Source organism: Elephas maximus, chromosome 10 (genome assembly GCF_024166365.1).
Source record: "Elephas maximus indicus isolate mEleMax1 chromosome 10, mEleMax1 primary haplotype, whole genome shotgun sequence".
NCBI lineage: Eukaryota > Metazoa > Chordata > Mammalia > Proboscidea > Elephantidae > Elephas > Elephas maximus.
In genome coordinates, this window is record NC_064828.1 from 85,205,743 (window position 1) to 85,229,308 (window position 23,566).

The following is a 23,566-nucleotide window of genomic DNA, read 5'->3' on the forward strand; positions in this document are numbered from 1 at the left end:
AGCATCAGAAAAAGATGGGAGGAATACACAGAGTCTTTATACCCAAAAGAATTAGTCGACATTCAACCATTTCAAGAGATAGCATATGACCAGGAACAGATGGTACTGAAGAAAGAAATCTAAGCTGCACCAAAGGCATTGGCAAAAAACAAAGCTTCAGGAATTGATGGAATATCAATTGAGATGTTTCAACAAATGGACGCAGCACTGGAAGTGCTCACTCGTCTATACCAAGAAATATGGAAGTCAGCTTCCTGGGCCAACCAACTGGAAGAGATCCATATTTATGCCTATTCCCAAGAAAGGTGATCCAACCAAATGCGGAAATTATCAAACGATATCATTAATATCACACGCAAGCAAAATTTTGCTGAAGATCATTCAAAAGGGGCTGCAGCAGTGTATCTACAGGGAACTGCCAGAAATTCAGGCCGGATTCAGAAAAGGACTTAGAACCAGGAATATCATTGGTGATGTCAGATGGATCCTGGCTGAAAGTAGAGAATACCAGAAGGATGTTTACCTATGTTTTATTGACTATGCAAAGGCATTCAACTGTGTAGATCATAACAAATTATGGATAACATTGCCAAGAATGGAAATTCCAGAACACTTAATTGTGCTCATGTAGAACCTGTACTTAGATCGAGAGGTAGTTGTTCGGATAGAACAAGGGGATACTGATTGGTTTAAAGTCAGGAAAGTTGTGTGTCAGGGTTGTATCCTTTTACCACCCCTATTCAATCTGTATACTGAGCAAATAATCTGAGAAGCTGGACTATAGGAAGAAGAACGGGGCATCAGGTTTGGAGGAAGACTCATTAACAACCTGTGTTATGCAGATGACACAACCTTGCTTGCTGAAAGTGAAGAGGATTTGAAGCACTTACTAATGAATGTCAAAGACCACGGCCTTCAGTGTGAATTACACCTCAACATAAAGAAAAAAAAAAATCCTCACAACTGGACCAATAAGCAGCATCATGATAAAAGGAGAAAAGATTGAAGTTGTCAAGGATTTCATTTTACTTGAATCTATAATCAACACCCATGAAAGCAGCAGTCAAGAAATCAAGATGAGGGAAGGGAGGGAGGGAGAGGGATATTCACTAACTAGATTAAAAAAAAAAAAATTTTTTTTTTTATTTTGATAGTAGACAAAAATTTTTTTAGGTGAAGGGAAGGGCAACACGTAACACAGGGATAGTCAACACAACTGGACTAAACCAAAAGCAAAGAAGTTTCCTGAATACAACCAAACACTTTGAAGGCCAGAGTAGCAGGGACAGGGGCCTGGGGACCGTGGTTTCAGGGGACATGTAGGTCAATTGGCATAACAAAATGTGTTAAGAAAATGTTCTGCATTCCACTTTGGTGAGAGGCCTCTGCGATCTTAAACGCTAGCAAGTGGCCATCTAAGATACATAAATTGGTCTCAACCCACCTGGAGCAAAGGAGAATGAAGAACACCAAAGACACACGATAAATATGAGCCCAAGAGACAGAAAGGGCCACATAAACCAGAGACTCCATCAGCCTGAGACCTGAAGAACTAAATGGTGCCCTGCTACTCCTGATCACTGCCCTGACAGGGAACACGACAGAGAATCCCTGATGGAGCAGGAGATCAGTGCGATGCAGATCTTGAATTCTCTTAAAAAAAAAAAAAAAAAACAGGCTTAATGGTCTGACTGAGACTGGGGGGACCCTGACAGTTATGGTTGCCAGACCCTTTGATAGCCCAAGATTGTAACCATTCCTGAAACCAACTCTACAGACAGGGATTGGCCTGGACTGTGAGATAGACAATGATGCTGGTCGGGAGTGAACTTTGTGGCTCAAGTGGACACATGAGACTATGTGAGCAACTCCTGGCTGGTGGCAAGATGAGAAGGAAGAGGGGGACAGGAGTTGGTTGAACAGACACGCGGAATACAGGGTGGAGAGGAGGAATGTGCTGTCTCATTATGGGAAGAGCAGCTGGGAGTCGACGGTAGGGTATGTATGGCTTTTTGTATGAAAGACTGACTTGATTTGTAAACTTTCACCTAAAGCACAATAAATAAATTTTAAAAAAAAGAAATAAAAAGATGCATGCAAATCTGCTGCAAAGGACCTCTTTAAAGTATTGAAAAGCAAATATGTCATCTTGAAGACTAAGGCACACCTTACCCAAGCCATGGTATTTTCAGTCACAACATATACATGTGAAAGCTGGACAAGGAATAAGGAAGACCAAAGAAGAATTGATGCCTTTGAATTGTGGTGTTGGTGAAGAATATTGAATATACCATGGGCTGCCAAAAGAACGAACAAATCTGTCTTGGAAGAAATACAACCAGAATGATCTTAGAAGCAAGGATGGCGAGACTGCGTCTTACATACTTTGGACAAGTTGTCAGGAGGGGTCAGTCGCTGGAGAAGGACATCATGCCTGGTAAAGTACAGGGTCAGAGAAAAAGAGGAAGACCCTCAACAAGATGCATTGACACAGTGGCTACAACAATGGGTTCAAGCATAACAAAGATTGCAGGGATGGCGCAGGACTGGGCAGTGTTTCGTTCTGTTGTGCAGAGGGTCCCTATGAGTCGGAACCGATTCTACGGCACCTAACAAAAATAACGTGGAACTTCCATGACCTTCCTTGGACAAGTTGTGCTGGCTTCCCCAGTATTGTGTACTGCCTTACCCTTCACCAAAGTTACCAGTTATCTATTGTCTAGTTAGTGTTTTTCCATCTCTACCCCTCCCCTTCCTTGTAACCATCAAAGATTGATTCTTTTTGTGTGTAAACCTTTTCATGAATTTTTATAGTAGTGGTCTCACACAATATTTGTCCTTTTGTGATTGACTTATTTCACTCAGCATAACACCCTCCAGACTCATTCATGTGAGATGCTTCAAAGATTCATAATTGTTCTTTATCGTTGTGTAGTACTGCATTGGTGTATGTAGCATAGTTTATCCATTCATCTGTTGATGGGCATCTAGGTGGTTTCCATCTTTTTGCTATTTTGAACCATGCTGCAGTGAACATGGGTGTGCCTATGTCGTTTTGTGTAACGGCTCTTATTTCTCTAGGATATATTCCTAGGAGTGGGATTGCTGGATCATATGGTATTTCTACTTCTAGCTTTTTAAGGAAGCGCCATATCATTTTCCAAAATGGTGGTACCATATTGCATTCCCACCAGCAGTGCATTAGAGTTCCAGTCTCCCTGCAGCCTCTCCAACATTTGTTATTTTCTGTTTTTGTTTTGATTCGTGCCAATAATGTTGGGGTGAAATGGCTCTCAATGTGGTTTTGATTTGCATTTCTCTAATGGCTAGTGATCACGTTTCCTTATGTGTCTGTTAGTCACTTGAATGTCTTCTTTAGTGAAGTGTCTGTTCATATCCTTTGGCCATATTTTAATTGGATTGTTTGTCATTTTGTTGTAGAGGTGTTGGATTTTCCTGTAGATTTTAGAGATTAGACCTTCATTAGATTTGCCATAGCCAAAATTTTTTGTTCCAGCCTATAGGTTCTCTTTTTACTTTTTTGGCGAAGTCTTTTGCTGAGCAGAAGTGTTTGATTTTTAGAAGATCCCAGTTACCTAGCTTATCTTCTGGAGTTTGTGCATTGTTAGTTATGGTTTATATCTTGTTAATACCATGCATTAGGGCCTCTAGTGTTGATCCTATTTTTTTCTTCTATGATCCTTATAGTTTTTGTTTTATATTTAGGTCTTTGATCCATTTTGAATTGGTTTTTGTATATGGTGTGAGGTATGGGTCCCATTTCATTTTTTTGCAGACGGACATCTAGTTTTGCCAGCACTATTTGTTAAAAAGACTGTCTTTTCCTCTTGGCTGTAATCTTAGTGGAACCAGGTCACCAGGCCTTTCTTCTGCAGTACCACTGGGTGGGTCCGAACTGCCAACCTTTTGGTTAATTCAAAACCAAAACCAATCCCAGTGCCATTGAGTCAATTCTGACTCATAGCAACCCTATAGGACAGAGTAGAACTGCCCGTAGAGTTTCCAAGGAGCACCTGGCGGATTTGAACTGCCGACCCTTTGGTTAGCAGCTGTAGCACTTAACCACTACACCACCAGGGTTTCCTTTTGGTTAATAGTTGAGTGCAAACCATTTGTACCACTTGGGGACCTTCTATGGCTCCATAGCACACCACAAACACTCCAATTACAGCCCTTCCAACATGCTACTGCACCTATTTAAGGCCCGCCTTGTCTTACTCATCATTGCAGGTAAATGAATAAAAGTGTTCAAGTCGGTAATAATAACAGCACCAATATTTACTGATCACTTACTATGTGCTGAGAGTCACGGGGCTGAATCCTTTTCAGACATTATCCTCATGTCCACTTGTCAGATCATACTTCTGTCATCTTATTAGACAAGGAGGCTGAAGCTTGGACAGGGCAAGGCACATAGAGATCACAAAGCAGGTGGGAAGGGGAACCCCAATACACACCCAGACCGTTTGCATCCTAGCCATCTCCTGCTGGAGAATCAAGGCTGAGGGTTTGGCTGTAGCTAGGCTGGAGAAGAAGAGACCTTGAGGCTTTTCTAATGTTTTGCCTCAAGAACTGGAAATTGATTTGGGAGTAGGCAAGTATGCTGATGGAGAAGACCTCAGACTGACTTTGAAAGAACAGGCTCATCTATTTGGATGAAATGGAGGAACTTGAAGAAGCCAAGCTAGAACAGCCTCTGAACTGTCCAGGAGGCCTTGCAGGCTAGTGGACCAGAGAATTAATTAATTGTGTCCTTTTTAGGATACGATTACAAGTTTGGGATCTCTGACTGAGAGATCAGCCCCAAGCCAGATTCTAGTTTGAGTGGGTGAAAGGGTTGTGTACGGGTTGTGTAAGGGAAGGTGAAGACCCAACACTCGGTGGTGTATCAGAAAGTGCCAGGGACTGGACTAGGTGTCTTTACCTACATTTCTGAGGTAGATTCTGTGATTGGCCTCATTTTGCAGATGAGTAACTGGGGCTCATCCAAGGTGATGTTCTAGCAGAGGGCAGAGCTGCAATTTGAACTCAGGATCTGTTTTATTGACTATGCAAAATCATTCAACTCTGTGGATCATAACAAATTGTGGTTAACATTGCAAAGAATGGAATTCCAGAACACTTAATTGTACTCCTGCAGAACCTGTACATAGACCAAGAGGCAGATGTTCAAAGAGAACAAGGGAATACTGCATGGTTTAAAATCAGAAAAGGTGTGCGTCAGGGTTGTATCCTTTCACCATATTTGAACAAGCCTGTCTTGGAAGAAGTACAGCTAGAATGCTCCTTAGAAGCAAAGATGGTGAAATTTGTCTCAGCTGCTTTGGACATGTTATCAGGAAGGACTAATCCCTGGAGAAGGATATCATGCTTGGTAAATGAGAGGGTCAGCAAGAGAGAGGAAGACCCTCAAGGGGATGGATTGGCCCCAGTGGCTGCAACAGTGAGCTCAAACATAGCAACGGTTGTGGGGGTGGTGCAGGACCAGGGAACGTTTCTGTTGTGCATAGGGTTGCTATGAGTCAGAACTAACTCAACGGCTCCTAACAACCACAATCTGTCTGATTACAAAGACCAACTTCTTTCACTCAAGCTGGAGCTCTTCTCTGATGGAGATCTGGGGGCAGGCTCTAGGGAGCTGGAGCTGCAACAGCAATGAAGTCTTTGATCAAGAGCCTTTGCATCCTGGAAGCTGCTTGAACCCTGGCTTCCTCACACACCCTGCTGTGGGCACCCTTGCCCATTCCAAAGCAGTGGCAGGTCTCCAGTGCACTTTGCAGACTTTAATTAAACCTTAAAGCCTGCGGTGGAAGTGCTGTGAGTACTGTTTATCTAATAGTGTCGTTAGGCTGAGCTGGTGCCAGAAGTGACTGCAGCCTGAGGACCTGGTGTCTTAAAGGATATTTCTTCACTCTCCTCTCCCGCTCCCCTTGTCCCCACAGATTAATTTATTAAAATATTCATGAATCACATGTCAGATTCAAGTTTGCACACGATGAACATTAGACAACACTAACCAAAAAAACCCAAACCCGTTGCTGTTGAGTCGATTCTGACTCATGGTGACCCCCATGTGTTACAGAGTGGAACTGCTCCATAGAATGTTTGTGGCTGTAATCTTTACGGAGAAGGAACTCCAGTTTCACAATGGCTAAGTGCTCAGCTGCTGACCAAAATTTCAACAGTTCGAACCCATCAGCTGCTCCGTGCGAGAAAAGACCTGACAATCTGCTCCTGTAAAGGTTAGCCTAGGAAACCATATGGGGCAGTTCTAATCTGTCATATAGGGTCACCAGGAGTCAGGTTGACCTGACTGCACACAACAACAATCTTTACAGAAGTAGATCACCAGGCCTTTCTTCCACAGCTCTGCCAGTTGGGTTCAAACTGCCACTTATTCAATTAGTAGTCAAGCATAAAGCATTTGTGCCACCCAGGGACCTTAGACAACAATGGAAGGTAATAAAGTCCCTGATGTCTTGCAGCCATGGGGTTTGCTCCAGCCCCCTCCGCCCCAGCACTCATAGTCCTTAAAACAGGCTGATGCCCTCTGGTGGATGTTAGATCCCTGTTCGTCCCAAAAGCAGCAGTCTGCTCACTTGTTTTACATTCCTGCCATTGGGTTCAGTGGAAAGTGGTCATCAACTGCAGCCACCCTCCCGGAGCAGAGACCACACCCCCAGTGGCCGGGACCCTTGGCTTCGCCGTTGAAGCCTAATCAATGTAACTGTGTTCAGCCTTCCCTTTAATAAGCCGATTGTTGTGCTAAATCCTGTGTGCTGCCACCTCGCCCTAGACGCCTTTGATTGACAAAACTAATCTCTCCCCCACCCCCACGTCTGCACTGCCCACATCCTCTTGCAAATCATGTACTCAGCTGCCAACAGTTAGATGGAAGATGGGATTGGGATGCAGAAGGGTTATGAGGTTATGAATCAGTCGTGGGGGCTTGGGTGAGATAACAAACCGGGGAGCGCACCTCAGACACCTTGCCACAACTTGCAAAGCCTCCCGGTTGATTTATGAGTTGGTAATAACCTTGCCTGGTCTCCTGCCCCCTATTCTGTTACATAATGTGCAGGGAAGCTTTAAACTTCAGGGAATGGGGAAGAGCAGAGCCTGGGAGAGGGAGGGGGCTGCGGGAGAACGCCCACCAGTGGCTTCCCAGGAGCTGATTGTCTTGCCTGCTGCGTGGGCTGTGGCTCGCTGCGGGGCCCAGGTGCCATAGGCCACGTAGGCCAGCAATCAATGGGTCTGGCCTGGGGGAAGACACCTGGGAGGCAGTCCTGGGGGGCCCTGGTTTGTGGCTGGATACGCGTGACGCTTGGGTACCCCTGGGTCCAAAATCATATTTGATGTGTCTGGATTTAATTCTTCCAACCTGTTCAAAACCAAGTCAGAGTGACCCAGGGACCTTTCTGTTAAGAAGGGAAAATCCCTCGCTGGCCCACAGCCAGAGACAAGGCGCTTGCAGACTGCAGTCTGGCGGTGAGTGGAACGGCAGGGACAGGCTGGAGAGGTGTGAGGGGCAGGGGGTCTTTCAGCCCGAGGAAGAGAGTTGAAGATTTCACCTTTGCTTCTGCTCCCCATTACCTTCCAGTGGACAGTTGAAGTTTAATAAAGGAAAAAGGAAAGCTTCGAATTATTATTTTTTTAATATTTTTTAAAGCACACACTTGTCAAGATTTTTTTTTTTTTTTTACAAGAAAAGATGTAATTTTGAGAGAAAAAACCATGAGTGAATGAAAAACTCTGAGCCTTTCCTTGAAAACAGTGGTTGCAAAATCCCTTTCAAGGTCTGGCGTTAGTTTGTGGTGATGTTTTCGTCAGCTATCAAAAAAAACAAGAAAGTGTAAATGAATATGTACATATATCGGATGGATATGCATTATCTGATGTATATTTGTACATAACTATGAGTTGATAACATTTACTCAAGCCTCAGCCATGAGCTTGCCCTGTGCTGAGTGCCAGGAAGAGGACAGCATAACAGAGTGCCTGCTCACTTGGGCTGTAGCTGGGAAGGAGAGGCAGACATTGATCAAAAAGGCGTCTAACTCCCAACTGGGAAAAGTGCTCCAAAGGGACGGAGCCCCATTCTCTCCAAGTGAATGGAACTTGTAGGAACTTGGCCTAGTCTAGAGAGCAATGAAGACTTTCCCAAGGGCATTAGGACTGGAGGATGCGCAGGAGCTGGAGTCAACTAGCCTAGAGGTGAAGTGAAGACCCAAGAGTATTTGCACAGGCCCGGCAGTGGGCGGAGCACAATGCATTCTGGGAATGGAAAGACAGTCCAGTCCGTGTGGTGGAAAGAGAGAGCGGGGAGGAGAAGACGATGTAGAGACATCAGGGACCAGAGCATGCAGAACCAGAACAGGTGGTTGGCTTGTTAAATTTGACCGAATTACAGGGGTGAAGGTATCTGTTTTGCTTTCCACCTTGACCTCCCAAGAGATGAATGGCCAGAGGCACAAGGCCAGAAAAGCTGCTAGGCAGGGGTCCCTCTTCCTGTGTGAGGCCACACCGGGCTTCCAAAGTTTGCCTGTGCAATTCCTTCCTTTGTTTCCCCTTCTGTCCTTCTTGCTTTGCTACCCAACAAGCTGTCCATCAGCAAATCGTTTCCTAAAAACATCAGAAGACAGTTTGAAAATGTCTAAGGCCTAGAATTTAAAAGCAGGTGAATAATACAGGAATTCCCAGCTGCGGCTGTTTGTCCTAGCCATGCAGATGACTTGGTGAGACACTCATTTCTAAGATTAAAAAAAAAAACAAAAACAAGCCCCTTGCATTCCAGTCAATTCCAAATCATAGCAACCCTATAGGACAGAGTAGAACTGCCCCACAGTGTTTCCAAGGAGTGCCTGGTGAATTCGAACTGCCAACCCTTTGGTTTACAGTCCTAGCACTTAACCATTATGGAAACCGCCAGCATTTCCAGTTCTAAGATAAGGCCCCTGAAACACTGGCTGTAGTAGTAGCTAACATGTGTTGAACGTTTACTACGTGCCAGACACTGTGTTAGCATTCACGTACAGGATTCCATTAAACCTCACGGCCTGTGCAACATGTACTATTGTTATTGTCCTCATTTTCACATGAGGAATCGTAGACACAGAGCAAGCAGGTGGCCTGATAACAAGCAGGCCATTTCAGGAAAACCATGAGGCAAAGGGCTTTGTGTATGTGATCTGATTTAATCCTGTAAGTAAGCAGTGTTTACCCCAGCTGACACATGAAGAGATGGAAGTTGGGGTAGGTGTGCCTGGGGTCACACATGTTATAAGTGACATACCATGAGTTGAACTCCTGTCTGACTCCGAAGTGTTGGTTTATAAACACTCTGCCTTATTGCCTCGTATGCTTGGTAAGCAAGTGTTTATCTACTAAATTTGTCACACTTTTTCTTGGACAAGTGTGGGGGTCAGGTTGAATCAAACACTCCTCTGTCTGTAAACCCCGTAAAAGAATAAAACCAAACCCATTTCAAACAAGTCTATTCCGACTCATGTGGCCCCATATGTTAGAGTAGAACTGCTCCATAGGGTTTTCTTGCCTGTAATCTTAACAGAAGCAAAAATCCTAAAAAAAAAAAAAAAAGGCCACTAAACTTTTCATCGTGCTGTTTCTTCCTTCTCCATTTCTTCTCCCTAACTGCAAGCTAGTCGTGTCCCCACCCTCCGATGCCCCATTTCCTCTTACATTAAGCTTTCTCTGCTAGCTAATTGTTGCATTTAAGATTTTTTTAAGCTGAGGCATAAAAGAAAGGTCTAAAACTGTAAGGACTGCCCTACTTAGAATGTCCTTCCATTCATCTGCAAAATGGAGATAACCATAAACTCTTTACGTCACAGGATTATTATAGTAGGATCATTTCAAGGACTGGAATATAGAAAGTGCTCAATAAATGATTAATAACTAATCTTGGCAGGACTTATTATTGTCACTAAATTAATGTCTCTGCTTCAGAAAAACACATGAGCACAGAATATCACTTTTTCAATTTTTTCTGTATACTACTTGGAAAGTTATTCAGTGATAAAAGAGGCAGAATGGTGTAGTAGAAATAATATTTGGCTTGAGATTGCCTGGATTCCAACCCTGGCTCCAACAGGTACTAGCTATATGGCCTTGGGCCTTTCCAGGTCTAATCTTTAAAATTGGTATAAGAGTCATTCTGTTGTACAGAATTATTATCAGGACGATACGTGATAGCAGAGGTCAAGCCCAGCTCTGGCTAATACTTATTGGGTACTTGGAGAATGTCACTCCCCCTTCGTAAGTGTTGACCTGTGCATGGTACCTATACAATGTGTGTGGCGTGAAGCTGCCCTTTCCACTCGGAGGTGCAGCAGAGACCTTAGCAGATGGATGAAAACTCTTCTGGTCCACTGAGTCATACGCTTGATTGAGGTGTCCTTGAGCTCACTCAGGGCAGGCAGGAACCGTCTTTTCTTTTGTTGGGCTCCAGATACATTTTGTTCAAGAGAAAGTGTTTTTCCCCCAATCATGAGGACTGGTAAGATACCAAATGCCTTAGTTATCAGTACTGTGATATACGATCTACCAAGTTTCACATGACTTGAAATTTGCAGGTCACTGGAACTAGTCTTTTATCAGCTTTGCATGATCTACTTTGGGCATATGTCATAGTAAAACCCAAAAAACCCACTGCCGTCAAGTCAATTACTGACTCATAGCGGCCCTGTAGGACAGAGTAGAACTGCCCCCGTACAGTTTCCAAGGAAAGCCTGGTGGGTTCCAACTGCCGACCTTTTGGTTAGCAGCCATAGCTCTTAACCACTACGCCACCAGGGTTTCCATGTCATAGTAAGATCATCTTGTCTGCGGGAAGCCCCAGGTCACCCTGCCAGGTGTTAAATTGTTGGAGAAGCTTCAAACACCTGAAGACAAAGCCTAGAACAGAACATTTTTAGAATAAGGGTCTCCCCCAAACCAGAAACAGAGCCACCTGAAGTACTGGATGATCCTTACCAGCTTACTCAAGTCCAGTTTATATTGATTTGGAGTTAATTACAACTTAGAAGTCACCAGAAGCTCACAGAATCTTACTCTACCCAAATAAGTAAGTAAGTAAGTAAACACGGGGGAGATGTTTAGGTCCTGTTTGGTCCAGGACAACGGGTGAATGAACAGCCCTTGTAGAGTCTACAGGGGCAGGCAGATAGCCACAACAAGCGACCAATTTGAGGCCCACAATCAAGCCTCCTATTCTCTACTCCTCAGGAAAAAGACAGCCTTGAGAGTTCTGCCCTCTTCACTGCTCTCTGACCTTTGCCTGAAGAGCAGGTCCTGGGTGAAGCAGGAGGTAGTGCAAAGCGATGCCTCCTGGCAAAGCTTGGTCCATGCAACCCCTCATCCTCCATACCCTCTATACTTTGGTCTCAAAAGCCAGTTCTTCCCTCTTTTCTTTAAAACAAAAAGTATTTTTCTCTGTACACAATGATATTTTGTATGAACTTCAAATAATATAGAAATGTGTTGGTGGTGTTGTTAGGTGCTGTCAAGTTGGTTCCAACTCATAGAACAAACACTACCCAGTCAGTCCTGTGCCATCCTCACAATTGTGTTAGGATGAAGCCCACTGTTGCAGCCACCGTGTCAGTCCGTCTTGTTGAGGGTCTTCCTCTTTTTCACTGACCTCGACTTTACCAAGCATAACGTCCTTCTCTGGGGAATGGTCCCTCCTGATAGCATGTCCAAAGTACATAAGTCTCACCATCCTTGCTTCTAAGGAACATTCTGGCTGTACTTCTTCCAAGACAGATTTGTTTGTTCTCCTGACAGTCCGTGGTATATTCTTCGCCAACACCATAATTCAAAGGCATCAATTTTTCTTTGATCATCCTTATTTGTTCAACTTTTGTATGCCTATGAGGCGACTGAAAACACCATGGCTTGGGTCAGGCACACCTTAGTCCTCACAGTGACATCTTTGCTTTATAACACTTTAAGGAGGTCTTTTGCAGCAGATTTGCCCAGTGCAGTATATCGTTTGATTGACTGCTCCTTCAGTGGGCATTGATTGTGGATTCCAGTAAAATGAAATCCTTGACAACTTCAATTTTTTCTCCGTTTATCATGATGTTGCTTATTGGTCCAGTTGTGAGGATTTTTGTTTTCTTTATGTTGAGGTGTAATCCTTACAGAAGGCTGTGGTCTTTGATCTTCATCAGTAAGCGCTTCAAATCTTCACTTTCAGCAAGCAAGTTTGCGTCATCTGCATATCCAATCCTGATGCCATGTTCTTCTTCATATAGTCCAGCTTCTTGGATTATGTGCTCAGCATACAGATTGAATAAGTATGGTGAAAGGATACAACCCTGACCTATACCTTTCCTGATTTTAAACTACTCAGTTTAAATATATTTATATTCTACTAATTATATATATATAGATATACACAGATATGGGGGAAAAAGTTCTGCAAGTATATTTAAACTGCTAATTTTAAGTTATTTTGGGGAAAAGGGAGCATCAAATAATACAGAAATGTAAAGAATAGAAATTCCCTGTAATTTGATACTCCCCTTTCCCCAAGATAGCCTAAAATTAACAGTTTAAATATATTTCCAGAACTTTTTTCTCCATATCTGTGTATACTATACATATATAATTAACCCACCCAATAATTAGTAGAATATAAATATTTTTTTTGATGTTTGATGTATATATACTGTTCTCACTATGCTTTTTCACTTAATATACTGGGTGTTCAATAAATACTTATCGTATGAATGAGTCATAATTTATTCAGACCCCTACTAGGGAACTTTTGGATTATTTCCAAACAGCCCTTCAATAAACATAATTATATATAAAATGTTGTTGTTGTTAAGTGCCGTTGAGTCGGTTCCAACTGATAGCAACCACATGTATATAAAATGTATACTTGAAATTCATACATGCAACACATATCCAAATATATGAAACATAATGCACACTTAGATAAATAGATGCTGCCATTGAGTCAACGCTGACTCCTGGTGACCTTAGGTACAACAGAATGAAATATTGCCTAGTGTCATCCACATGATTGCCAGCATGTTCGAGTCCATCCTTGCGGCTATTGTGCCAATCCATCTTACCAAGGGTCTCCTTTGCCCTCTCTGGCTCTGTACTTCACCACACATGATGTCCTCCTCCAGCAATGGATCCCTCCTGATAACATGTCCAAAGCAAGTGATTCTTACAGTATTTCGTTGTGGTCCATAGGGTTTTCATTGGCTAATTTTTGGGAGTAGATCACCAACTTCCAGGTCTGTCTTAGTCTGGAAGCTCTGCTGAAACCTGTCCACCCTGGGTGACCCTGCTGGTATTTGAAATACCAACAACATAGCTTCCGGCATCATAGCAACGCTCATACCACCACGGTACAACAAACTGTGGAATGCATACCTACATATGACAGATATTTACTTACACTAATAAAACACTCTTGCAGTGCCGAGGTGTTTCATGTGCTCTCTTGTGCTTTTCATGGTGTCCTTGGAATATATGTCGATAAATTAACCTCAAAAAGAAAACTTCCAGCCAAGCATTTTGGAACCTTGGGAATAAGGGGTGAATATGTACTCCATTTTATTGGGATGTACTCCTACTATTGCTTTATTGGCTTTAAGTCCTAGGCAGAGCAGTTTGCCTAAGATAAGAACCAGAATCTAACCAAAAACAAAACAAAACCACTGCCACTGAGTCAATTTTGACTCATAGCGACCCTATAGGACAGAGTAGAACTGCCCCATAGGGTTTCCAAGGAACGGCTGGTGTATCCAAACTGCTGCCCTTTTGGTTAACAGCCAAGCTCTTAACTGCTGCACCACCAGGGCTCCAACAAAAGGGCAACAATTCATTTTAGATAGAATAGAAAATAATCTGCTTCGAATTCTTACTTCAACAAGAAGGAAAGAATGATCGGGAGCTGAAGAAGAAAAGGAGAGAGAAGAAAGAGAAATTAGAAGACTAAAAATGCTTTCTTGTGTTGGTTACTTGCACTGTATTTGCCTGATTGTACAGTGTAATAATTACAGATCTTTTAAAGAACATAATATTATGACAGCTTTCCCTTCCTTACTTGTTCCTGGGGCTAAACAAGCCACAGTTTCCTTGCTGCCACAAGGTTGGAGGTGGCCACTCTTGAATTACGCACTGCCATGGAATCGATTCCAACTCATGGCAACCCTGTAGGGCAGAGTAGAACTGCCCCATAGGGATGCCAAGGGGCACCTGGGGATTCAAACTGCCAACTTTTTGGTTAGCAGCCATAGCTCTTAACCACTACACAACCAGGGTTTCTGCGCTCTTAAATTAGTCCAACCAAAAAAAAAAAAAGTTACTATCAAGTTGACTCCAACTCATGGTAATCCAGTGTGTGTTAGAATAGAGCTATGTTCCACAGAGTTTTCAATGGCTACTTTTTCAGAAGTAGATGATTGCCAGGCCTATCTTCTAAGTCACCTCTGGATGGACTCAAACCTCCAACCTTTTAGTTCACGCCTGAGTGTGTTAACCATTTGCACCACCCAGGGACTTCTGAATTAGTCCAAGGAAACCTGAAATAACCCAGAGCCCTGAGAACACAAATGCCTACCAGCCCCTACTTGTTGTGGGTTGCTGAAATCCAAAGTGCCCACAGCACATTGGAGATGGTGCCAGCATGAATGCTCTGCAGATTGAGTGCAGTGGGGCCAGGCCAGCTAGGGACAGTCACACCAGTGTCCAGATGAGAAAAGGGACTGCCAGGGCACAGTGCAAAGAAAAAAGGAAAAGAGTTTGTGACTTCCTCTAATTAAAAAAAAAAAGTATTGAAATGTGAGCTTGGGACCCTGTGAGTGCAGACCGGGGCCTGGTAGACTGGGAATGAACAATGAGGCCCAATACAGAACACATAAAGCCAAAGGGGACAGAAACCCAGACAGTGGGCTGAAGGCGAGGGTTGGGGTGGACAGGGGAGCGGATATGATAGCAAGGAAGGAGTTTCAATGTGAATGAATACTAATTAGTGACATGGATATTAATGATGACAGTAATTAACAGGGGAAAGGAAGGGCTGTCATTGTCCCAGGGTGAGTAATCAATCTTGGCAGATGATAAATAATGGTTCAGCGAGCTCAACAGAAAGATAATCCGCCTGCCCCGGGGAGTGCCGGAGCTGATGCTGCCAACCTCTCAGTTTCTAGGCAACCCACAAAAAAGAACTAGTTTTCTTTTGAGGAAAAAACAGGTTAGAGCCTGTCCCCCACCCCCATCTTGGGATTATAGTTCTTATTTGATTTCTGCGTTGTTCTTTATTTCGTAGGACAAATGTTGAACTTGTACAATTTGGAGGAAATGGACACACATGCACATACATTTTCTTTCTCTTAAAGAATGTGAGTGAACAGGAAGGAGTGTTTTGGGCTCAAAGTTTAGCTCATAGATGCCATCCAGGAGCAAGAGTGGGCAAAGGCATGGAAGTCCTGCCTTCGGGGTTGAAATGCAGGGGGCTTGCAAATTCTTGTCCGTGGAGGCTGAACCTCAAAGGAGCATCAGGAAGAGTAGGATGGGGACCTGGCAGTCTTATTGTGCAGGGTTAATTCACCTTCCAGAGAGCCAGGCAGGAACCAAAGGTCTAGGCACTCAGGCCTGTATGGATCCCACTTCCAGCCACCAGTCAGATTTCTAGGAAAATTGATTTCTGGGAAAAAGGCAATAGTCACTAAACCCCTCTGTTGAATCCCATCCTTCAGCTGGGAGTCCAGCCGAGGCAAGCTATTGGCAGGCCCTCTCCCTCACATCAAGGCCTCAGACCTACAACGGGCATGGGAGATCTAGAAACATTGCCTTTTCTTTAAGCTGTTTTCATCAAGCATTCCATTCTGAGATGACAAAAAAAAAAAAAATTTTTTTTTTTTTTAGCTACCATCAAAGGTCTGTATTGGTTAAAAGTGAGATCTTTGGGTAACAAAGATGGGTTGACCAGAACTTCAGAACCTTCCGGAAAATTGGACTACTCTATTATCATGTGGGCTGTGTTGTCCTTAGAAGATTGAGCTCAGTTTTTGGTGCCACATTTTCAAAGGGAGGCAAACAAAAGGGAACATATGCAGAGGATTGTGACCAAAATGGTGAGGGACTCCAAGCCAGGAAAGAGCTGAGGGATCCAGGCATGTTTTGCCTGGAGTGGGGGAAATTCAGGAAGACATGGTATATATTAAAAGGACTGTCCAAATATTTGTCTCAAAGAAGAGGACTGGTTTTTCTGTGATCAGAGGGCAAAACTAGGGCCAAAGGGAAGTATATTAGTTTCCTAGGGATCCATAACAAAGTACAACAATATAGGTGGCTTAAAATGACAGAAATTTATTCTCTCAATGCCAGAATGCTGGAAGTCTGAAATCAAGGTGTTGTCTGGGCTATACAATCTGTAGGCTACAGGGAAGATCCTCCCTTGCCTCCTCCTAGCTTCTTGTCACTACCTCCATCTTCCCATGGCCATCTTTCCTCTGTGTCTCTTCTCCTCTTTTTATAAGGACACACTTATATTGGATTAGGACCCACCCTACTCCAGTATGACCTCTTATTCACTGATAACATCTTCGAAATCCCTATTCCCAAATAAGGTGACAGTTGCAGGTACCAGGAGTTAGGACTTCAGCATATCTTTTGGGGGGTGTAAAAATGGCATGGGGAGGGTTATAGTAGATAAGCTTTATGATTCCATCTGACTCTTAATGTTGTATTAGTTAAGGCAATACTAGGTGCTTAACAGATACACTCCAAAATTGCAGGGGTGTAACTCAACAAAAAGCTTATTTCTCAGTCAAGTCAGAGCCCAAAATTGGTGTTATTTTTCACGGTTATTTAGGAACCCAGGCTCCTTCCATTTTGTGGCTCTGCCCCTCCTAGGTCCTTAGGATCCTCTCCATTCAGCCAGCAGATGGTAATTAAAGGGCGGGAAGCTTGGAGAGTCACTTAGGAGTTCTTATGGTCTAGGCCTAGAAGGGGTATGTATCACCAGCAGAACTCGGTCCACACCCAACCACAAGGGAGCCTGGAAATGGGATCTAGCTGTGGTCCAAGAGGAGAGGAAAGAGGTTTTGGTGAGCACGTAAAAGTTTCTGCCACTGACGCAGGGGCACTTTCATGTTGGATGGGCCCATGTAGAGGAAATTTAGATTTTCACAGGAGCTTCTGAGGTCACCTGTGTTGATCAGCCCTTGTCAGTAAGAGTAGGGAGCTGAAGAGGCCTCTTTCCTCAGGAATGGTCTGGGGGCCAGGCATGATAAAACTTCCCTGAGCCTGCCTTGGAGAAGTCATAGAAATCTGGTATTCTCAGGAAGCACCATATTGGTGCACCTTGTGGGTCCACAAGAAAAAGACCTGACCATCTGCTTCTGTAAAGATTACAGCCAAGAAAACTCTATGAATAGTCCTACTCTGTCACATGGGGCCACTATGAATAGGAAGCAACTCGACAACATCCAACCACAACAACAGAAATGTGGATACAAGATCATCCTGAGTTATCAGCAAAAGGATGTGTTTTGGAAAAGAATAGGATTGTGACTCTGTAAGTATACTGATGGATGGAAAGGGTTGGTTAGGACTGAAAAATGCCAGCATTATCCAGCTCTCCAGGGGTGCACTAATTGAGATTGAGTTTCTTAGGTAGACATGTTTCTTCTACTGTAGGTTAAACACCCAAGAGGTCTTCACTTAAAATTGCTTTATCGTTGCAGGTACTGACATTGTGCAGTGGCTGATGAAGAACCTTTCCATTGAGGACCCAGGTACTTGACCTTGACTCTGCCTTTATCGCCCATGGTATCGGTAGATATCCCATAATGAAGTTCCAAACTAGCTACTGCTACCCTCCTAAAACCAGGTTAAAGTGAATTCCAAGATGTGGAATCACTCTTCTTATGAATAAAATTAATTGATTTTCTCCACCGAATATCTAACTTTAAATTTAAATCGCCCTTTGAGGACATGAGCAACTATTTAGAATGCAAAAGAGCCCAATACAATGACACGTGAAATGAGATGAATTCTCATTATCCGCAGCAATTAAAGATAAGTTGTAGCACTGTCACCGAACAGCCTCCTAGAACCAGCTCTTAAAATTAGATTGCCTGATCCACAATTAAGATGTTTAATTATTTGCTAAGATTCCTTTTGTTTTCTGCTTCTGCAAGAAGTGAAGGAATGATTTTTTTTTTCTAACTTTAATTGTGCATTTCAATGAGGAAAACCTTACCAGAAAAACAGCAACAAAACCCTGGCCAATAAAACATTTTCCAAATCTGTCCTCCCACCAGAAAATAAATAGTGAAATTTGTTTTCACAGCATAATTAGGAAATGGGGAGGCGGGGTTCCAGGAAAATGAAAATTCTGGGTAAGTAAAGTTTATCATCCATGTGTCATTAGTTAATACTTTTCTGAAATTATTATACACTTCCTTGTCTTATTTAGCTGAGTATTCTTGATGCCCAAAAGTTGTATTTATAAAGATCCACTAAAGTGCCCTTATGTTCTTGGGAGACCTTGGGGTGATTAGGCCTATATGCCCCAAATTAGATGGTCCTCAACTGCTATGCTTTTAAAAGTAAATTTTCTGACTTTCAGCTGTGATTCCAGGCTGGGGTCAGGGTATCAGTCTCAGGCATACATGTATTTTAACCTGATACTCTTAATCTACTCTTGATTATGAGACAGTATCATTTGTATAAACCAGTTTAAAAAAAAAAAAATACAGTTGCCATTTAGTTGATTGTCACTCATGGCAACCCCATGTGCGTCAGAACTGTGTTCCGTAGGGTTTGCAATGGCTGACTTTTCAGAAGCAGATCATCAGGCCGTTCTTCCAAGGTGCCTCTGGGTGGACTCAAACCTCCAACCTTTTAGTTAGCAGCTGGGCACAGTAACCGTTCGCACCATCCGGGGACATGTCAGACTTGAGCATACGTGTATTTTAATCTAATGCTTCTAATCTACTGTTGTCTATGAAACAAGGTAATTTACATTCAGTTCAGTAAAATATAGCGCCAGAAATCTGAGTGCCAGAAAAGTCATTAATGGAAGTGCCTTTTTTACCATCCTGATTGGTGGATGCTTTTATGATTAGTGAAAATTCTTAATTCTAGTCGAGTTCTTAATTCACTGGGGAAAAATTATAAATGCTAATCCTTTGAAGGGATAGAACCCAAATCAACTACCCTATGTGTTTTTCTTATGTAGCCCGGTCTTCTAATTGTCCAGTTGCAAAATTTAGGTTGAATACGTCTACCAGGTTCATTATGTTTGTTTCAGACCACTGTTTCTCTGGATTACGATGCAAAGCTAAGGGAACGCCTTCCTCATGGTGGTCTCTTCTTCTTCCAAGAGCACTGGCTTCTTTGCCATTCTAAAAAATCATTGTATTTCTGACATATATTTACTACTATTAGAAGTCCCTGGGTGGTGCAAATGGTTAGGCACTCAAGTACTAACCGAAGATTTGGCAGTTCGAACCCATCTAGGCCTGGCGATCTGCCTCTAAAAGGTCACAGCCTTGAAAGCTCAGTGGAGCAGCACTACTCTGCACACACGGGACCACCATGAGTCAGAATGAACTCGATGGCAACTAACAACAACAATTTATTATTATTGCTAACTTTTTTCTGAGACCCCTCAACCGGCTTTTGGTATAAGAATAAGCTTCTGGAATCCTCTGTCCCTGGCATGCGAAGGTGTTGCATAAGGCCTCAAATGATGAGGGCCATGTCTATGAAAGTCTGTTCTACGGTGATGCCCTTGGCTAATAAAACATCGAAATCTGGTATTTTCTGGGCTTTTGAGAAGTTTTTGAGTAGGAGGAGTTAAGAACCGTTCAGCTGGGAATAGAAAACGGAGATGAGGCAAAGCAGCCCAAGGCCCTGCGAAGCCAGTCATGTCGTCGTACATCCCTCTTTCCTTCTTTCTTCCCATCTGCCAAATTTCTAAGTGAAAACCTTTTTGCTCAAAGAATGAGGTGACAGTTTTTTCTCCCAGGTGGGTGGCATGAAAGCTACCTTCTAACTAGATTTCACTCTTTTTCCCTGGGGAGAGCCAAGTGGTTAAGAGCTTGGCTGCTAACCAGGAGGTTGACAATTTGAATCCACCAGCCACTCCTTGGAAACCCTATGGGATTGTCCTTCTCTACCCTACAGGGCCACTATGAGTCGGAATTGACTCAACAGCAATGGGTTTGGGTTCCCTGGAGAAGGAGCCCTGATGACACAGTGGTTAAAGCACTCGGCTGCTAACCAAAAGGTCGGCAGCCAAACCCAGCAGCCTCTCTACAGGGGGAAGGATGTGGCAATCTGCTTCTGTAAAGATTACAGCCTTGGAAACCCTATGAGACAGTTATACTGTCTTATAGAGTTGCAATGAGTCGGAATCAACTACATAGCAGTGGGTTTAGTTTGGTGGGTTTCCCAGGGGAAGGAGCAGCTTTGGGTAATGAAACTCCTCTTTTTGTTGAAACCATGATTCTTAAAGTGTATAGACTTTAAACAAGTGGGTCATCACTAAGCAAGTAAAATAAAACTGCATTCATCCCAATGCCATCCATTACAATTTTATGTTTCTTGCAAAAGAGAATAGATGATTCTTAATAAGCAAAACGTTTGGGTTATATTCAACCTCTTGAAAAGTTTGCAAGTGAAACCCAAACAAGTCACTTTAAAAAATTCAGAGCTCATGAAATTAATAATTCCTAAGATTCCCTGAACATATTAACAATTTCCGTGTCCAAAAATTTGTTTTTATAAGTGAAAGTACTTTTTATATTTGTGAAAGATTATTATGTGTGGTAGAACCATGTAGATTTGTTATTTTTTATTAACTCTACTCAGAATAAATTTTAATTCTTAACTACCTATAGGAATCCATTTATGGCTGGTGCTAAAGTAACAAAACAGTAAGTTGATAGGAGTGAAAAAGAGAATATTTCTATCAGGTTGGCCTCTCTATTCCACTGCCCACTCCATTGCCTACCCTCAAATTTTCTGAGAAAGTGAGGTTTTACTCTGTCCTTAGGAGAGTCCTCATTGCTGGTGGGATTGTAATCTTGGGGAATGCAACATGAATCCAGAGTGTTTATGGGAGGTGAGGCTGCCGTAATAAGCTGCCATCATCATCACAGATAAAGCTAAAAACATGAATCAGGGCTTCTAGCACTTATTGAGCACTTACCATGTGTCAGACACTGCTAAGCACTTTACCTGAAATGTCACCTAATAATACTCCGAAGCTCACGTTCTTAGCCGTGAAGCTAGACTTTCTCTAGAATGTGTTGTGAAAGTTTGAACAACATCAGATTCTCAGAGCTGGGATCCAGAGGAACCCGGCCACCTGATGGCCCTTCCCAATGGTTGGCGACCTGCCCTCTCTAGGGCTGTTGTAGACAGAGTTATCTGAGGTGATGACAGGTGACCACTGGTTACCATTCTGCCCTCCCAGTTTACACTTTAGCTAAGTAACTCTGGGTTCCGACAGCTGCCTAATTCTTTCTCTCTGCTGTGCCCTATCCCTGCAGTTGAAGCAATACACTTGGGGAGCCTTATAGCTGCCCAGGGCTACATCTTTCCGATCTCAGACCACGTTCTCACCATGAAGGATGATGGCACCTTTTATCGTTTCCAGGTAGGTCCTCCAGCTCCTCCTTCTATAGAACCTTTTCTTCTCACCATCATCTGATCTTAGAGTAAAACTACCTAAACAAAAGAAAAAAGAAAAACTGAAGGTATGAAGGGAAATCCCCCTTATCCCTCCAAAACGCTGGGAAAGACAAGTAAATGTTTGTCTGAACCATTTGTTGCCCCACTCAAATCATAGTAAAAGGGAAGAGGAAAGCAGATCCAGCCTTCATCGAGAGCTGTTATTTATTGAGTACACGTATTTCCTCATTGATCCTGAAGAATAAACCTCTGGAGGTAGCCATCACCAATTTTACAGATGAGAAAACTGAGTTGATGAGAGAATTAATGAGGTAGTTGGTAAATGAAGGAGGCAGCCTTAATTTGATTTGAACTTAGGTTAGCTTGGTAACAAAGTCTCCCTTTCTGGTACAGAGTTTCTATTCACATCCTAATAACTCTTCCCACCCATTTCCCATTCCCTTAACCAGATTCTGTCCTAGAGGGAATTGGGGAAGGGATAAGAGGTTATGTCAAGGTCGAAACGGAAAGGTCTGGGACAGAGTTCTTCAGACAGGGTTGGAGGAAAACGAGGAACTTGGGGCTTGGGTACTTTGTAAACTGTATCAGCCTGACTTCCAGAGTTAGACTTTTATTGCTTGGGCTGAGAGATTTTTACCCTGCAAAACTATTTTCTTATCATTGCATTAATTTTGCTTACCTTGGATTTCATTTCTCAGTACTCAGAGAAAAATGTTGACTGGTCTCAGCTGCGCTAAAGAACAGGGGTAGGGAGTAGGGGGATTTGGTGTACAGTGTCAGCACGAAGGAGATGGGGACAGAGCCTGGCATAGGGAGGGGCCCTCACTGGGTCCAGGGAGGGCAGGCGCTGTGGGTGCCTCTGAGTGCTGACCTTGTACTCTTTCGTAGGCCCCGTACTTCTGGCCCTCGAACTGCTGGGAACCTGAAAACACTGACTATGGTGAGAACTGACGCTGCAGCCCGCACTTAGAGTTTCTCCTCAGAGGGCAGAAGACAAGTGCTAGGTGTCTGGGCGACCACAGCGCACAGTGCGGTGGAGGAGGGTGGCATGCAACATTACCCTGCTTAATCCTTTCTCATCTTGTGGGCGTGTAATAAACTCCCTGTTCCAGGCAATGAAGGAAGGCAGAGGACACAGAAAGATGCCGCCCTTGGAAGGGAATGGAGAAAGGGAAGAAAATTTTCATTAAGGATGGCTAATATGTTCATTCTGTGGGGTCATGGAGAGCTAAGATCCCACACCAACACTATGAGATGGTGACTGTTGACTGCTTCTTCCTGGGACAGGATTTCAGGGCGGGCTGGTTCAAGGGGCTACCTCCTCCTGACTCTTACTGTTCTCACAGCCTTGTTAAGACTTATTAAGAACTTATTGATGTTTTTAATGGTTGAAAATTGAGGGGAAGGGAAGACAGACCAGGGAGGGGTGGACAGAAGTTACTCTGGACTAGGAAAATAAACCGTTACGGTGGGTGAGGCTGGCACCTCAGTAAGAAGGGACTTACCTCTGTCCAGGCAGGGATCTGTTAGTCTTGCTACATATTCTCAGTGGAGACTATTTAATCTCATCTATGTGCCTTTTTTACGTGCCAGTTCTCTGAAGAAGTAGTATTATCCCTATATTTCACCCTATGTTTCAGATAAGGAACCTGAGCCCACAGAGCCTACATCCTCACACTTATCACACTATATGCTATTTGTCTGAGTGCCCAGTTGACTGTAAGGTTCAGTTGACTGTAAGCCCCATGAGGGCAGAAGCTGGCCCACTTTGTTCATTCTGCTATCACCAGTGCATAGCACATGCCAGAGGCATAGCTGGCACTCTAAACATTTACTGACCATTCTG

At 43.3% G+C, this 23,566-nt stretch overlaps 1 protein-coding gene across 15 annotated transcripts in view; it reads left to right on the forward strand.

Moving 5' to 3' along the window:
* RGS6 (regulator of G protein signaling 6) overlaps positions 1–23,566 on the forward strand; it is a 673,554-nt gene that overhangs the window by 546,828 nt on the left and 103,160 nt on the right. For all 15 annotated transcript variants that reach the window (XM_049898647.1, XM_049898644.1, XM_049898660.1 and 12 more), the window contains 3 exons: positions 17,760–17,810; positions 21,579–21,685; positions 22,609–22,660. In XM_049898647.1, coding sequence (XP_049754604.1) covers positions 17,760–17,810; positions 21,579–21,685; positions 22,609–22,660 — 210 coding nt within the window. The remainder of the gene's footprint in view (positions 1–17,759; positions 17,811–21,578; positions 21,686–22,608; positions 22,661–23,566) is intronic.